Here is an 18,085-nt window from a genome sequence, read left to right as displayed (position 1 = left end):
GGAGAGACAGAGAGGAAGATCTTCCATCCGATGTTTCACTCCCTAAGTGAGCCGCAACGGCCGGTGCTGCGCCGATCCGAAGCCGGGAACCTGGAACCTCTTCCAGGTCTCCCACGTGGGTGCAGGGTCCCAAAGCTTTGGGCCGTCCTCGACTGCTTTCCCAGGCCACAAGCAGGGAGCTGGATGGGAAGTGGAGCTGCCGGGATTAGAACCAGCGCCCATACGGGATCCCGGGGCATTCAAGGCGAGGACTTTAGCCGCTAGGCCACGCCGCCGGGCCCACACAGTTGTTTCTGAAGCAGGCTTGTCTGTGCCAGATTCGTGTTAGAAATAGGGCTGTTCTCCCTAATCGTTCTTCACAAATGAGGCTCTTTACCCTGTATTTTCCAGAGGGTTAGTGAAGCTTAGGGGCATGCAGCCCTGATTCTGTCCTAGAAGAAATAAGCAGGATAAATGTGTCGTTATTTTTGCATCTCGTAAAGATAGAAAAATGCAGAGCCACCTCCTTGTTACAACTCCCCCTCCTTCTCCGCAAAGACTTTGAGCTCTTTCAGAACACGTTCATGCAACTTTCACAACAGCCTGCCAGTACAAAAACCAAGTGCTGTTATCACTTGTTGTTCGGGAGGCAGGCATGGGGTTCAGGGAGTGAAGCCACTGGTCGGAGTCCCCACATTCCAAATTGGAATCCTGGCTGCTCCACTTCCATCTAGCTTCCTGCTGAGCGCCTGGGAGGCAGCAGATAACAGTTCACATACCTCGGTGTTTGCCATTCAGGTGGAATCCCACCAGAGCCTGTGGCTCCTGGCTTCAGCCTAGCCCAGCTCCAACTATTGCAGGCATTCGGGAAATGAATCACCAGAGGAAAACAAAGCTCTGACCTTCTCGTTCTTACTCTGTCACTCTGCCTTTCAAAGAAGTAAATCTGAAAAAACAAAAAAGAAATAAAAAAGATAAGTAAAGGAGAGGAGGGGAGTGAAACTAAGTGAGGCCGGGTTGAATGGCTCACTAACTGGCCTGAAGGCTCACCATCGGGTGAGCCAGCACCTGTGCCATGCGCATGCCCACAGCTCTCCCTTTGTCTACAGGTGAACCTTACCTGGAGGTTGTAGTTGATGGCCTCATGTTACTTACGCACCTGTAAGCAAGTCACTCGCCCCTGGCACTCAGGACTGGGTGCTTGTTGGGATGACAGAACCCTCCCATGCACAGGTCTTTCCAGAAGAAGAAATGAAAGCTGTTTCTCATCTCTTTCATTTTCCTGTGGGTTTTTTTTGCTTATGAATATTTGGTCCCCAAGTGCCTAACAGAGTACCACGCTAGTAAATAAGCAGTTGGGCTTTGGTCAACTTTGCTCAACCTGCACGCTGAAATGGAGGAACCCTTAGTAGAAGGAAGCATTCCTTCAGCATTGACGGCTTGAGCTCCAAACAGCAACCAGGGGCCAGTCACATGTGCGGTTGCTCTGTGCTGTTCCTTCCTCAAGAATTTGTGTCTAGTCAAGCGAAGTGTTACTTGGTTACCAAACAAATATGGAAATATCTGACTTGGCTTCAAACCTTTTACAGTAAGAAAGGCATATGTGTTTAATGAACTCCATTGAAATTTCTCTAGCTCTCTAAGAAAATAGCATTACTCTTTTCTTGTGACAACAGTTGGCGTTGTGTTCCTTCTCTGTCGTGGATGTCGGAGGTCCGTGGGCACACAGGTGGCTCAGGAGAAGGGCACAGCTCAAACAGGAGGACTCCATGAGCACTGGGAAAACGAGCTGCTTGCAGTATTAGCCGTTGTGTCTCTTTGCTGGTTCCGTGTTCTGTAATGATGCAGGAATGCCCTCAGCCATGGAGGTCATGGGACAGTAACCCAGCAGTCAGGAGCTCCATGGCTCTACCTCTAGGGTCAACGTTGTGGTTCAGTATGTTAAGCTGTTGCTTAAAAAGGTGGCATTCCACAGTGAAGTGCTCATCCGGGTCACAGCTACTCTACTCCGGTCTACCTGGGCTGCCGCCACCCTTATGGGAGGCCCAGATGGAGTTCCTGGCCACAGCCTGGTTCAGGCCTGGCTGCTGGGGTCATTTGAGAAGTGAACTGGTGAATGGAAGATTCATTTTCTCTGTATGTGCGTGTGTGTGTGTCCTCTCTCATCATTCTTTCAAATAAATAAATACACACACACACACACACACACACCCGAAAAATACTAGAATGTGAGTCAATTGACTTAGGCATCAAGTTGTATTTCTCTATGCAGGTGCCAGAATAACCAGAAGTGATGTTCATTGTTATGGAAAAGAGAACTGTTGGACAACTTGGATTCATTTTAGTTAGGGTTGACCTGGGACTGTTATGACTTAGCATTGTGAATTAACAGACTGCCTAAATTATGGAGATAGTTTCAAAAAAGGCATCTGTGTCATCCTGGTTATGGTAACTTATATAAACTAGCAGTTCATGATCCTGTTAAAATCACCAGGGGTTGGGGGGTTGGTAAAAAACAAGTATAGTGACCCTATATCATTCCAGATTCATGACTCAGGTTGGACCAGTGAGTGACAACTGGGACCCACTGAACACAGCTTTGCATAAGACATAATGTTATCAGACACGCCCTTTCAGTCCAGGTCAGTCAAGGTTCAGCCCTGTCACCACTAGAGAGAAACCTGGCACCATCAACCCTTGTAAGTACTAAGGGTTCTGTAGTGAGGAGCTGAAGTGTGGTTAAAATTAGCAGGTGCACTCAGAACTACAGAGATGCCCTATACGTGACAGCATCTCTTTGGGCTGCTTGCACATATTACCCAGACAGGAGACATTCTCACTTTCTGACTTCACTTTGGATGAAGCTTTAATATGATTGTCACAGTTGCTTTGAGATTGGACGCATACTTCAGATACTAATGTACTTGAGAGTAGCTGCCTTATTCAGTGGATTTCAATATTGCTCACTTCCCCCCCACCCCCAGCCTGGTTCTCCTCGGTATGAATTTGCAGAGCACACCCGGGTGGGGCGTAGATTTGTGAAGGTGAACTTGAACTTGTGTTCATTGGCATGGCTCAGTTTGACTTCCGTCATTCGTCACGTTGGCCAGATTGAGAAGGAGCTTCTTTATGGACCCAAGATGTAATCCCTCTGCCCCACCACTCCTTCAAATGCGTCCTTCCTTTAGACTTCGTTTTCTGAGCCCATGTTAGCTCGTTCATTATCCCTGCTTTGAAGAGTGCTGGGCCCACCAAAACCTCCACATTTTTAAGTGAAAGAAGAAACGTGGATTCTGCCACTTGAGCATCTGTGTTGTGTATTAACCATGTTCTACCGCCGTGTTTCGTCGTAGGAACATTACCCTTCTACACTATCTGATAACTATTGTGGAAAGCAAATACCCCAAGGTGCTCAGTCTAAATGAAGAACTGCAGGACATCCCTCAAGCAGCCAAAGTGAAGTAAGTACCCACAGTGAGTGACTCTGCTTTGGTCAGCCTTTGCGGGCGTGTACAGGAGGTCGTTAGTCACTCTTGCATCCATCGGGTCCTTCTGTTCTCCTTTGAGCATTCCCTGAAATAGAACGTGAAGTCGGCTGGGAAATGCCCTGCCCCTTCCCTCCGCACACATCCGTCCTCAGACACTCATACGCTTGCCTGTGTTTGAATCATGTCCAGTTCACTCAAATCTGTTACAAGTTCTTGAGTATATGTTTATTTTAGTTCCTCTGCAAGACCATTGCATGTGGTTTTGAACTTCGATTAAATCTGATTTTCTGCGTTCCTGAGAAAAGAGGAAAAGCACACGGTTTCACTCGTATTCTTAAGAGGCAGTTACATGAAGTCCAGTTTGGAGACCCTGGGTTACATGAGGCTAGATACCTGATGGTTAAGTCAAAAGTTGACTTACCTGGACAAGTGTTTCTAGTTTCACAATTGCACACACTCCTGAAGCCAAAGCAGCCCTTTAATGGGAAGCAGTCTTTATTGCAAATAAAGCAACTAAAAATAAAATGGAAAGTTGCCAAAATTCTAACACAAGCTGCAAACCACATTTCAGAGACTGGATAACAGACCATTTTCCCTGCTAGGTTCCCCTCCCCCGTTTGACTCTCTCTGTTTAAATGTCTGTCCAAGCTGCCTGCTTTGTGCAGTGCATTTGAAAAGTGTGGTTAGCTGGCTGATGTTTTCCCTCTGTAGAAATTGATAAAAAATATACTTGCGCAAAGCATGAAAGTATTACAGTAAAAGAGGTTTAGGTGGATTTCTTTATATGGTGTGAATGAGCTGCAGAAATTGTTTTTATTTTCTAATGTTTAAAACCTTCAAAATACAAAGCATAAGGAAGAAGTCCAGAAGTCTTTTATCAAGACAATAAAAACGAAAGCTTGTTAGTACAACGCTAATATTTTTTTAATTTATGCCTTGAGCGTTAAGCCATTGCTTGTAATATTCATATTTCCAAACGCTTGATTCAAAACCTTCATGCTAATTACAACGAATGCATTGTGAGTGTGATTATAGAAAACCCAGTTTCTTTGTTTTTCTCTGAGAATCCCAAATATGAAAAAAAAAATTATTTCCACATAACTATGGTACTTTAAAACATTTGTGGAAAAAAGACCAATTCTTAGTGCAAAAAAATTGAAATCCATTCGTAAGAAGATTTTCAAAATGATCATGGAAAATACATATTATGAAAAATATGAATGGACTTCAAAAAATTTTACACCAAAATAACCACATATCTTTTAATTTCATTTTCCATAAATTTTTTGAATTACCCTTGCATAACAACTTGACAAAGTAATATTTTTGTGAGATTGTAACAGTATGTTTGTATTAATGGGAGAAATTTCTGTTATTTTTAATCCCATAAAATATACCTTCTAGCCATAGAAAACAAAAAATGATTCAGTACTTGAGTTCTGTGATATCTGCCCTATAAAGGAAATCATAAATATTTGAAATAAACTATTATGGACTTCCAAAGTACAAAAAATATATCCTATATTGAATACATATAAAGCCGCATATTGATTACTAACGTGCTATTGTTTGATTACTAAACTATTATTATTTACAACAGCATGACTGAGCTGGACAAAGAAATAAGTACTCTGAGAAGTGGCTTGAAGGCAGTGGAGACAGTGAGTATTTCTTTCTTCTTCCAACTCCTGGTCTTCCCTATCTCAAGGATTGGTGACTGATGGAACACTCATTCCTTGGCCTGTAGTATGCCCTGGAAAGACCTTTATGGTTTAGAAAAGTACAACCACCTCAAGGAAGCAGAAGCTGGCAGTGGTGAGCCTGTCAACTCAATGGCAGCAGCAGGGCAATGCAGGTGCCACTGGGCAATGCAGGTGTCACTGGGCGATGCAGGTGTCACTGGGCGGTGCAGGTGCCACTGGGCAGTGCAAGGACATGCAGGGTGTTGCAGGTGTCACTGGACCGTGGTCCTAGAGTGCTGCCAGTGTACGTGGGAAGGAGGACTCATGGGAAGTGGACTGGCCTCGTTCTCCATGTCATCTCAGTCTCCAAGGTCTTTGAAGAGATTACTTTCATTCTCAAAGCACTAGTACTTCTCTGTGGTCTTTGGGAAATGTTTACTGAGCAGATACTTGGGTTTATAGCCTGTGCAGAAAGCCTGGAGCATTAGGATTCAAAATGCTCACCCCATACATGTGAAATGGTGAAGGAAAGTCCGTCTTCTCCACTTGGCCACATGCAGATAAGCAGAGATCCTAAGGGTGCTGTGAGAAAGTGGGCTTGCTGGACACTGAGCTGGAGGTCTGTGAAACAATGGCCTGTATTTGGAAGAGCTGAACTTGGAGCTATGGCCTAGAAAGAGGGTGGGTGTGCTTAGGTGCCTGGGAGGGAGGTTGTCTCAAGCCAGCCTAAACACCAGCCCCAGGAGAAGAGGAGCAGGTCACGCCTCTAGAGACGGGGGAGCATGGGTGGGATGAAATATGGCTGTTAGTGCATGCCTTGTGGGGTAATACGCCAGTACTGCCATCAGTGAAAAGGACCCAGAGACAAGGACCAGCCAGGATCATGGTGGGCGTAACTTAGAGGTATAAGCACAGCTTGGTTCTGCACAGATGGGCAGGCAGCTTGGAAAGGTACCCTGCTGTTGTTAAATATATTTCAAGTCCTTTACCAATAATGCTATGAAGATTCTCCCCTCCTTTCCCTTTTTCACCTGAAAAAAAAACACCTATCCCCACCCTAATGATTCAATCAAAAAGCTGCCCTCTGGAGGCTTTCTTGAGACTGGTGACAGTTGGTTCGTGTAAGCTTCTGACCCAGTCTCCTGGTCTAACCCACAGCAAAGCCGAGAGCAGGTGAGGGAAGAGGTCCAAGGATGTCTTTTGAGTTTTGGTTTGTTGAGAAAAATCTATGCCCTAGGATCTGCCTATTGCCCCATACTCTAAGCAGTGTAAATGCCAAGATGCAACATTATAGGAAAGCACCGCCGGGCCACCTCTTATCCCCATTCTAAACATGAAACACTGAGGTCTACAGCCACTCGCCGTAAGTGAAAACCCAATCCATGGCAGAGCTGAGTCAGAAACTATAGCCCGTGACTCCTTCTTTGCTGCCTGTTAGTAGCTCTGCAGGTACCAAAGAAAATCCACTCCAAGCAGAGTTGTCCCTGAGATCCTAGAAGCAGCCAGGTCTGAGTTCAAATTATAGCTCCAATACGGATCTGCTACTTTGAGGAACATATGTAATCCCTCTGCAGCTTAATTTTGTGTCTGTACAGGGGCTGGGGAGTATTGACACCTCCCTCATGGGGGCTAAGGGCATTCAGAAACAAAGTGTACCTGGGAGTAGTTGGAATTCATTATTAAAATTTCGTTTGAATCATCTGCGTGTTCCTTAGCGGACCTGGTGAATTTAGGAAATTACCAGGAGACTAATTCCTCCCTTCCTGTTCACAAAACCCAGGCAGACAAGAAGAAAAATGGTGGATGAGTAGTAATAGTCCAAATGCTAGAGTTAAAATTTTGCTGCCCTAAATACCAAGGCTTAGGACATAAACATCTTGATGTAAGGAAAAGAAAGAAGTCAAAGCCCCAGGATGAAGAGCACAGACCCTCCACCATCACACTTCCTCTCACCAACTCTTGGGGTCCGCTTGGCCCCCATTGGTTGCTTGGCCTCCATTCATTTTGACCAAATGCTAATGTATATACCTTCCCAAAGCACAGTGACGAAGGGCTCTCGCAGTTGGTTGGATCATGATTGCAGATGTGTGTGCGGGCCCCTAGGCACGGCTCAGGCATGGGACAAGAGCAGGGCGGTGATAGAGTCCCAGTGGCTTTAGATGACTGCTGAGAGGTGTCTGTGAGTCAAGGTGTGTCTTCCCGTTGCCTGTGTCGCAGGAGCTGGAGTATCAGAAGTCTCAGCCCCCGCAGCCTGGAGATAAGTTCGTCTCTGTGGTCAGCCAGTTCATCACAGTAGCCAGCTTCAGCTTCTCGGATGTTGAAGACCTTCTAGCAGAAGCTAAAGACCTGGTAAATTTCTCCCTGAGCGGTGTTTCATAGCGATTGGTTTTTGTTGACACTTTCAGATATTATGCCATTTAGGAAGCAGCAGGAATGTGTGCGTGTGTGTGTGTGTGTGCGGTGTCCATGTAGAGCTGTGTGTGTGTGTGTGCGGTCTCCATGTAGAGTCTGTGTGTGTGTGCAGTGTCCATGTAGAACCTGTGTGTGTGCAGTGTCCATGTAGAACCTGTGTGTGTGTGCATTGTCCATGTAGAGCCTGTGTGTGTGCGTTGTCCATGTAGAACCTGTGTGTGTGTGCAGTGTCCATGTAGAACCTGTGTGTGTGCAGTGTCCATGTAGAGCTGTGTGTGTGTGCAGTCTCCATGTAGAGTCTGTGTGTGTGCGTTGTCCATGTAGAACCTGTGTGTGTGTGCAGTGTCCATGTAGAGTCTGTGTGTGTGCAGTGTCCATGTAGAGCCTGTGTGTGTGCATTGTCCATGTAGAACCTTGTGTGTGTGTGCAGTGTCCATGTAGAACGTGTGTGTGTGTGCAGTCTCCATGTAGAACGTGTGTGTGTGTGTGCAGTGTCATGTAGAGCTGTGTGTGTGTGTGCAGTGTCCATGTAGAACGTGTGTGTGTGTGTGTGTGTGTGTGTGTGCAGTGTCATGTAGAGCCTGTGTGTGTGTGTGTGCAGTGTCATGTAGAGCCTGTGTGTATATGTGTGCAGTGTCCATGTAGAACCTCTGTGTATCTCTGTGCAGTGTCCATGTAGAGACTGTGTGTGTGTGTGTGTGTGTGTGTGTGTGCAGTGTCATGTAGAGTCTGTGTGTATATTTCTTTCCAAGCCCGGGATTACCTGCAACATGCCCCTGTTGTTCCCTGGCCTGCTGTGAGTTAGGAAGGCTTTGCCTGCCCGAGATGTCACAAAGCCTGTAAGTTCTGCAGCCGTCCTGTGAGCTGCTCTGATATTTTTCTCGGCGTCAGAAAAAAGTTAATGAAGACAACAGTGGCAGGTAGTTGAAAGCCCTTGGTCACAGTGCTCATCTGACGCGGAGCCCTGCGAGGACAGAATTTTACATCTGTGTATCTCCAGCAGAACTCCCTAAGTGCCTTTTAGTCACAGCCTCATTACAAGAGATTATGCTTTTAAATGAGAATTTTCGTGAATGATTCCTGTGATCTCAAAATTGTTTTCTAATAGAGGAAAAGTTTTCACTTGTTAAGAACTGAGATGTGTACCCTCAACCCTTCTCTCTTCCCTCTCTTTTTCTTATCTCTTCTTTCTTTCTACACTTCTCCAAAATGTATTTGCGTTCATGTACACACACACACCTACATTCTTTTCTCTCCCTCTCATTTTTTGTAGATGGTCTTCAGGCCCTTCTGTCCCAGTGGGTTCTTCCACACGGCCTCTCTGCTGCCAGCACATTCTTCTTTTGCTCAAATCTTTCCTGTGAAACAATTGTATTTGGTGTTCAGTTCAGTAATCACTGTTGAGTTATACAAATGAATATGTACACCAGCTAAATTGCAGAAATGCGCTGTATTAACAGAAGCCTACTAATGTCAGTGTTAAGCAAACTCTCCAGCCTTCTTACATCAGTGAGAAGGTGTGTGCAGATGACCGCCCGCAGAGGCCCAGCTAACTCCTGAGATCCCATAACGATGGCTCAGCTGCCTTGACAGCCTGGTCACACACCTGTGCCGTTCATGTTTGGTCCCCTCCTTGGAGCAGGCATCGTTTAAACGAAAACAGCGCCCTAACCCAGCATCCCGACATCACACCTGCTTCGTCAAGGAACTCATTTTTGTTATAAAAATTCACTGGGTGCTTAATTTTTACTCAAACACACACAGCCTATTTTTTTTTTTTTTTTTCAGTGTGGGAACTTTAATCTGGGCCTAGTTTTTTTCAGCTGTCCGAGACTAAAATACACATGACTTCATCACCACTGGAATTCCTAGATAAAAAGCCCATTCGGGATGACATGACGTGCACTAACTTAAACGCTTGAGAAACCAGCTCCAGAGTGTTTGTCGGTATTTTGTTCGTGCCAGGGTTTTTAGAAATCTGACTTTTAAAACCATGAAGCAAGCCGAAGCAGTATCTGTGATGAGGGAAGAAACTGTGTTTTTCCCTCAAGAGCTCTGTATTCTCACGGAGTGTTTAGAAGTCAGTAGAACGTTGGCAACACCTCCAGAAAGAGAGAACAGGTAGAAAGAGCCCTTCATTCCCTGTGTAGATTGTGATGCGGGTCATCCCACACGTGTACAGGTAGCAATATGTGTACCCGTAAGGCAGTTCTTCCGAAAGAAAATATGTCTTGATGCAGCATCCTTTTGGAAACCCATGCATCTGAGAGTTCTTCAAAAAGTTCCTGGAAATGCATATTATAAAAAAAAGTATATATGGATTTCAGAACGATTTTTCCACCAACATAAACTTATCTTCTTTTTTTTTTTAAGATTTATTCATTTTTATTACAGCCAGATATAGAGAGGAGGAGAGACAGAGAGGAAGATCTTCCGTCCAATGATTCACTCCCCAAGTGAGCCTCAACAGGCCGGTGCGCGCCGATCCGATGCCGGGAACCAGGAACCTCTTCCAGGTCTCCCACGCGGGTGCAGGTCCCAATGCATTGGGCCGTCCTCGACTGCTTTTCCAGGCCACAAGCAGGGAGCTGGATGGGAAGTGGAGCTGCCTGGATTAGAACCGGCGCCCATATGGGATCCCGGGGCTTTCAAGGCAAGGACTTTAGCCGCTAGGCCACGCCGCCAGACCCATAAACTTATCTTTTAATTCCATTTTCCATTTTTTGAAGTACCCTATTACGTTCATCAGAAAACTGTTTTATTACAAAGTCAATATTGAACGGTTTCATTGTGGCACACAGTATTATCAAACTATCACAGAAACTTAGCATTATAGTTAATAGCAGATGAAAAAGAAAAATTAATTAGAAACTGTTGGCTTGGAGGCTCTGCATAAGCCCTTCATGGTCTAAAAATAAAGATTAAAAACATGAAAAACATTACGCAATTGATTAGGACTAGGAAAGGAATTTGATGTTGAAGCTGGGAACACACTTTGGTAGCTTAAGCATTAGAGTGACGTCATTTGCATGTGTATAATAATACTGATAGAACTAGTTAAAACATACTGTCTCGGCCCAGTGGCTAAAGTCCTTGCCTTGAACGCGCTGAGATGCCATACGAGCACTAGTTCAAATCCCAGCAGCCCTGCTTCCCATCCAACTCCCTGCTTGTGGCCTGGGAAAGCAGTCGAGGATGGCCCAAAGCCTTGGGACCCTGCACCCGCGTGGGAGAACCAGAAGAGTTCCTGGCTGTGATCGCCACAGAGTGGCCATTGCAGTCACTTGGGGAGTGAATCATCAGACGGAAGATCTTCCTCTCTGTCTCTCCTCCTCTCTGTGTATCTGACTTTACAATGAAAATAAATAAATCTTAAAAAAATAAATAAAGCATACTGTCTCTAGTATTGATGAAAATCACTGGGTATACCCTTGTTCATCTAATCTTTTAAATTTTTTTCCTTAATATTTTATTTTTGTCTATTTTAAACAGATGAACGGATTTAGGAAGAGTTTGACAATAGGGTTTGGAGTAAAAGTTGTATTGGTCAGAAATATGGATTGCCTTAATGATTCCACAATCAGTTAATGCTTTTTCATTGAGACCCAGGAAATAACCTAACCGTAGAACATTATTTACCATTAGGAAAAGCAGCTAAGAAGTACTGGGTCATTTGCTGTCATTATTAACCATATGGTGCCAATAAATGGTATTAAAGGACTTAAGAGAAAAGCTAAAAATGCAGTGTTCCCTACCCATACGGCATTTGCTGTTACTTTTGTGTCTTAGATGTTCAGCCCTACAATATTTTGTTTTCTTATTTTTACTATTGTATAGTTAATAAGAATTATAGGAGGTAATCATAGGTGTGAAACTGAAATAAGGTGTACAGCAATAAATGGCTTCACAGTTGAGAAGTCCTAAAATGTTTTTACTGTAGAAATAATTAATAGTCGTGTTCAGCATGATTAAAGATAAACATAGGCTCATGAGACTCTATCAAATTATATTTGATTTCAATTTGAGTAGAACACTCAAGTCCTTAAACCTTTCTTTTCCAGTTTACTAAAGCGGTGAAGCACTTTGGGGAAGAGGCTGGCAAAATACAGCCAGATGAGTTCTTTGGCATTTTCGATCAGTTTCTTCAAGCCGTGTCAGAAGCCAAACAAGAAAATGAAAACATGAGAAGGAAGAAAGAGGAGGAAGAACGCAGAGCTCGCTTGGAAGCTCAGGTAAGAGTTGGTCAGGGTTTGGTTTTTCTTTTCCATTCGTTATTGTTCTTGATTGTTTTCGTGAAGCCGAGAGGTAACAGACACAGAGAGATGTGCCCATTCAGTGAGTCACTCCCCAGATGCCCTTGACAGTGGGGTGGGATTTGAGGCTGAAGCAAGGAACCCAACTTGCCACTAAACCAATCTTTAACATCTATTGAATCGTCACAACGCTGCTTCCGGTGAGGATACACCTGTTGCCTCCATCTCTCCCGTGTCAAGGGTATCAAGCTAGTTGGAAAGGGTCGAGCCACAGAGGAGTGCTCATTTTTATTGCCTCTGTAGTCAGACTCGAGTCTCCATCGCCCGCTTTCCTGCTGTGTCCACAGCTCTCCGGGAGCTTAGCCACTGTGAGCGAAGCTCTGCTCCAACCTTAACAGGCTTCATCTCCAATGAAAACGAAGATCTTTTTTTTTCTCTAAGAGGTTTCCTTCTCTTTACAGCTCAAAGAACAACGTGAAAGAGAACGGAAAATGAGAAAAGCAAAAGAAAACAGTGAAGAAAGCGGAGAGTTTGATGACCTCGTCTCGGCCTTACGCTCAGGAGAAGTGTTTGACAAAGACCTTTCTAAACTGAAGCGAAATCGCAAGCGCATCACCAACCAGCTGAGCGACGGCAGCCGAGAAAGACCAGTCACGAAACTTAATTTCTAGTTTCCTTTGAATACTTTTTTTTAGAATGCTCGTTAGCGGCCCTTTGAAATGGCTAGGGCATTTCATCACACTGCCTTGCAGTCCAAACAATGGCAATCTCTTCATCTGTGAGTGGATGTGTATGTATGTAAATGTACGTGTGTACATATGTGTATTTAAAATGTATATAGAAGCCAGAGTGTTGTCTGGAGAGCTGTCCTGTTCGTGTAATGTGCTCGGAAGCCGTTTGTGATGCCTTCGTGTCGAGTGGATGACTTTCTCGCCCTGCCCACCACAACTTTTCAGAAGCACAATACTGTCTCCCAAATGAGAGGACAGACATTCCCTGGTATTTAACAAAAACAAGGAAGAAGAAAAGAAAAGAAAAAAAAAAAGGCTTACAAAGTATTTCATGGTTTTCAGACTTGGTATACTTTCAAATTATTTTCGTGGATGGTACTGGAGTTGGGAAAACTGTAACTTAAAACCTTTTTGGTAGTTAACAGTGTGTTACTGGCCATGAGAGGGATCACATTAGCATTTCTGATATTGGTTGTGACAATGCCTGTTGAGGACGTCTTGTACACAATTCCAATTATGTAGAATATCAGAATTATTTTATATATTTAAAGTTGAACATTCATTTCCCGCCCCCGACTTCAGTGAGTTTTCTGCCAAGCGCTCTTGATGAATTCTTCAAATTGCTTTTTTGACAAAAAAAAAAAAGAATAAAATTATTGATCACAATACAATCCATACCCTTGGTAAGGAACAAGAGTGACGGAATGTGCTTATTACAACAATATAGATACACGAATCCTAAAAGCAATTTCCCACCCAGGACTTGGAGGAATTCTCTGAAGGTATTAAGATTATTAAATTTTGAAGGGGTGCCTTTTTTGGGTGTTTTCTATCTTCTGTTTTTAGTACCAACTGAATCTCCTGTAAATACAGACCTGAACTACACGACACCTCTGGGATGCGCAGCGTCGGCGGAGATGCCCAGCTCTGTTTATCTCTAAGTGTGTTTGAAGTGGTTTCTTGTTTATGTGTTGTCCTTTTCAGTTGTGTGTGTGTCGATAAAGCTACCTGTAAAATTTCAGTCCAAAAAATAAAGCTCTCAGGGAGAAAAAAACAATAACAAAAAAACAATGAACATCAGAGGATACGATGTCAGTGCTTTTACCGTTAAGCTTCCAACTCTTACTATCCTTAAATTATATGCTATAGAAAGAGGACTGTTACTTTTTTTTTTTTTTTTTTTACTTTGGGGTTTTGTGTTCTTTCTTTTTCTGCTTTGCTTTATTTATTTGTAGTGGGGGAGGGGGCCCAACGTTTGCTCTTCCCTCCGTCCATCCCATTGTGGTTTAGTTTCCTGTGGAGAGAGCAGTTTGTCCAGTCGCGCTAGAACATTAGTTACTTGCTAAAAATGGAGTTTTTCAGTCAATTCATACATACGTATTAAGCACCTGCTATGTACCATGCATAGCAGGGCTGCGGCAAAGAGACAGGTTACCTGTCCCCAAGGGGCATGTCTTCTAATGGGGATGTTAGGGGAAGAATGGAGTACCAATGTGCACACTGTACAGGAATCCTATATTCAAAATCATTTGTAGAAACCCTAATGCTTAGTGCGGATGGCATCTGTGCTATGTGGAAGCTGTGAAATAGTGCTCTGAGAGTTGTCAAAAGCTGTCGTTTTTTTTCCTCATTGCAAACGTCCCACCTTTCTGCATATATGAGAGTAAACAACTCTTGCAAATAAAAAGTCACAAGCGCAAAGCAGAGGTGGCTCTCTCCTGTTCCCCAGCTGGCCGGTGTCTGCAGGTGCACCCGAGTGGACGCGCGGAAGGAACGTTGACTCAGAAGGCTTGGAGATGAGAGGGGATGGGACAGCACGATGGTTTGGGCTGTTCCTCAAGTGCCTCTATGTGTATTCTTTCCTATTTCTATCAAGAGAAGTTTGATCTGGCTCAGCTTTGCAAGTCTGTTTTGAAGATGGCTTTGTCTTCAAGCTTAAGGAGCAGACGGAGGGAGGGAGAGTTGCGTGAAGGAACAGCTCTGTATCCGTGTCCCTCTTCCCATTTTAAACATTCTAATTATCAAGCGGCCATCCTGGGACGTCTTCTTTGCCATTTCCCACTTTCGGTTTCCTTTCCCAAAAAATTGTGCGCAGGTAATTTATGTGCCATTGTTGGAAAAGAAAAAAAAAAAACACTACTTTTTAGATTGGTGCTGGTATAAGTAGCCACTTTTCTCTCTTGGGTGTGTATTTTAAAGATTTTTTTTTTTTCTAAATTAATGCCAAAAAGAAAGAGCATTATAATTTGTAAACTTACCTGTATGTCTTGTATCTTATTAGTAGTAGTTAGAACCACTAGTCTTTAGGTGCAGGACTGTTGTTATAGTACCAAGAAAAAAAAAATATGTTATATGTGTTATGAGACTGTACATTTTTTTAAAAAAATAGCAGTATGCAATAAAGAGATGAAGTCATTGGGTGTTACATATGCTTTCTAGAATTCTTAAAAATGCATCATCGAACTTTTTTCTTTCCACCATTGAATTCAACACATTTTTCTTTTCATTTGAAAGAGATCCTCAAATGCCCTCGCTAGCCAGGGCTGGGCCGCGTGGAAGCCAAGAGCCCCAGAAATCAGTCCAGGGAGTAGAGACACAACTGCTTGAGCCATTGCTGTTGCCTTGCAGGTGCCCAGTAACTGGAAGCTCAACTTGCAAGTGGGGCTGGGGCTCCAACCTCAGCACCCCAAAATGGTTTGCCAGCATCCAGAGCAGGCTTTGACTTGCTGCCTAAAATGGCTCTTCGGTACCCTCTGCCATTGCTTTTTTTTTTTTTTTTTTAAGATTTATTTATCTGAAAGGCATAGTTACATTGGTTCACTCCCGCAAATGGGCGCAACAGCCGGGGCTAGGCAGGCAGGAGCCACGAGCTTCATCTGGGCCTCTGCCTTAAATTGGAAGCCCAGAACTTGAGCTGTCTTGTGCTGCTTTCCCCGGAGCATTAGCAGAACTGGACTGGAAGTGCAGCAGCCAGAATTCAAACTGGTACCCCTATGGGATGCTGGCATTACAGCAGCAGTTAAACCATTTATACCACAGCAGTGAAAATTGTTACTAAACCAACATAAAAATGTGTATTTAATCTTCCCAGTAACACAAAATCCTGACAAAACTAGAATTCATATATAACCCCAGGAAGAGATATTATATGATGTTATACAGTTTTGTGCCATGGTTTTGTGTTACTAGTGGATTTGTTTAACTGGAACTATAGAAAAGAATCTCCAGCCTACAGGATCAAAACTTCTCATTTTGCAGATTTTGCTCTTGTCATCTTTTGATTCGAGACAGTATGGGAAATATCACTTTTACAGATGAAGAAATGTTTTAGAAATATTCTCTGAAAGTTAGGGTCTTTCCCTTGGTTCTGCTTCAGTTTGGCTACCCATCTACCTTCAACTCACTTTGATTTTAATAATTAAAAAAAAATGTTTTGAAAGGCAGAGTGGGAGAGTAAGAGGTGTTCCATCCACTGGCTCACCCCCCCAAATGGCCACAATAGCCGAAGCTGGGCCAGGCTGTAGCCAGGAGCCAGGAGCCAGGAGCTCCATCTGAGTCTCCCTCGTGGGTGTCAGGGCCAAGTGCCTGGGCAACCCTCTGCTGCTTTCCCAAGTGCATGAGCAGGAGCTGGGTTAGAGGTGGAATAGTTAGGGCCTGGCGCAGTAGCCTAGCAGCTAAAGTCCTCACCTTGCACACACTGGAATCCCATGTGGGTGCTGGTTCATATCCTAGCTGCAGTAGAAGATGGTGCGCAGCCTTGGGATCCTGCATCTGTGTGGGGGACCCAGAAGGGGCTTCTGACTCCTGGCTTCAGATCGGCTCAGCTCAGGCTGTTGTGGCCGCTTGGGGAGTGAACCAACAGATGGAAGATCTTTGTTTCTGACTCTCCTTCTCTCTCAGATATCTGTCTTTCCGATAAAAATAAATAAATCTTAAAAAAAAAAAAAAAAGTGGGATAGTTGGAACTGAAACCAACACCTGAGTGGGACGCCAACACTGCAGGTGGCAGAGTAACCCGCTACTCATTTTCCTCAACTCATTTGAAGTCAAGCCGAAAATACTACCTCCATGGTGGCCTAGCAGGCACTCTGTGGCCTCTGGAAGGAGCTCCTGCTGTGCTTGTAACTGTAGATGATTGTGTCGTTGCTGAGTCACCGGGTAGCGGTGGTGTATTTCTTCTGTGTGTTAACCAGCTGCTACATTCAAAACACATCATATCCTGTTTGTATTCAGTTTCCGCGAGTGAATCATCATTGGGCCACATGTGCTTCGGTCGGACACAGGAGTGAAATTCTATGATCCACCCAGAACTTGGCCTGTTTTCTCTAACCAGTCGAAGGATAATCTTGATTCAACTGATTCAGACACAATTATTCAAAAAATCAAGTTCTAAAATAGGGAGACTTTTTTTTTTTTAATCACACGAGCTGTTTCCTATCAAATGGAAACCACAGGCTTAACAGCTACTTGATATGAGTTCCATTAAACCCTTGCTTTGAAAAACCACTGGCCCGTGTTTGGGAGATTTGATGCCAGGGATCTGAGGCATTGTGCATGGGAGTTGTTCATGCTTCATAAATGAGGATATGCATACCCTTGTTCCTGTTGGCTGGTGTTGTGACTTAGTGGGCTCGGCTGCCACCTGCAGTATCAGCATCCTGCATGGGTACTACTTCATGTCCCGTCTGCTTGTTAGCGACCTGGGAGGGGAGGCCGAGGATGGCCCGGGTGCCTGGGCCTCTGCTGCGCATGTGCAGTTACCTGGCTAGGACTCATGGCCATTGCAGCTGTTGGGGGTGTGTGAGGGGGGATAAGTGATCAGGTGGAAGATACCCCCCATGCACTCTTCGTCTCGTCGCCCTCTCTGCGGCTCCCACTTTCAAAATAAATAATGCCTAAAAAAAACCAAAAAGACCTGGTCTGTCTGTTACTAAGGAGTGACTTTAAACCTATGAACTCCTTCTCTTGGGAAAGGTTTAAGGAAAAGCAAGAATGAGTGTATGAAGAGTTCAGTGTTTTCCACAGCAAGCAACAGTCACAATTCTTTTCCTGTGGCTCATGGGGACAATGCCATCTGTCTCTTCCCTCCCGTGGATTATCTGCTGCAGTCAACTGCGTTTCCATGGCAGCAAACAAACAAACACGCTCACAGGATCTGCAGACAAAGGCCATCCTTCTTTTGATCAAACCTTGGTTTCTCAGGAAAGAGAGGTTCCCATGTAGGACATTTTTCCACATCATTCAAATAAGGAATTTGTTTTCTCGGCCTATTGTTTCTTCTGCTGGGAGGAGGAGAAAAAAGGAAAGGGTTGTATAATAGTGATTTTTTAGTAACTTTTTTTTTTTTCATCTCATTTACACCCGTTATGGCCTGGCCAAGGAAAGTGACCCCTCGTGTGACAGACAGACCCTCCCTCCCAGGGCCCATGTTGTAGTGTTGTGTGTTTAACTGCCACTTGCAATGCTGACGTCTCATTGGCGTGCTGGCTGGAGTCCCGGCCACTCTGTTTTTGATCTGGGTCCTTACTGATGCGCTGGGG

The 18,085-nt window shown here is 44.3% G+C and overlaps 1 protein-coding gene across 2 annotated transcripts in view; it reads left to right on the top strand.

Annotated features, from left to right (window-relative positions):
• The window catches only part of DAAM1 (dishevelled associated activator of morphogenesis 1), a 168,496-nt gene extending 155,322 nt beyond the window's left edge, over positions 1-13,174 (top strand). For both annotated transcript variants that reach the window (XM_058655625.1, XM_058655624.1), the window contains 5 exons: positions 3,333-3,440; positions 5,068-5,128; positions 7,367-7,498; positions 11,623-11,793; positions 12,276-13,174. In XM_058655625.1, the coding sequence (XP_058511608.1) occupies positions 3,333-3,440; positions 5,068-5,128; positions 7,367-7,498; positions 11,623-11,793; positions 12,276-12,485 (682 nt within the window). In that variant the 3' untranslated portion in view covers positions 12,486-13,174. The remainder of the gene's footprint in view (positions 1-3,332; positions 3,441-5,067; positions 5,129-7,366; positions 7,499-11,622; positions 11,794-12,275) is intronic.
• The last annotated feature ends 4,911 nt before the right edge of the window (positions 13,175-18,085 follow it).

The sequence above is a fragment of the Ochotona princeps genome, chromosome 26, assembly GCF_030435755.1.
Source record: "Ochotona princeps isolate mOchPri1 chromosome 26, mOchPri1.hap1, whole genome shotgun sequence".
NCBI lineage: Eukaryota > Metazoa > Chordata > Mammalia > Lagomorpha > Ochotonidae > Ochotona > Ochotona princeps.
The sequence above is the reverse complement of the archived record's forward strand: the minus strand, read 5'-3'. Positions and strand labels throughout refer to the sequence as shown.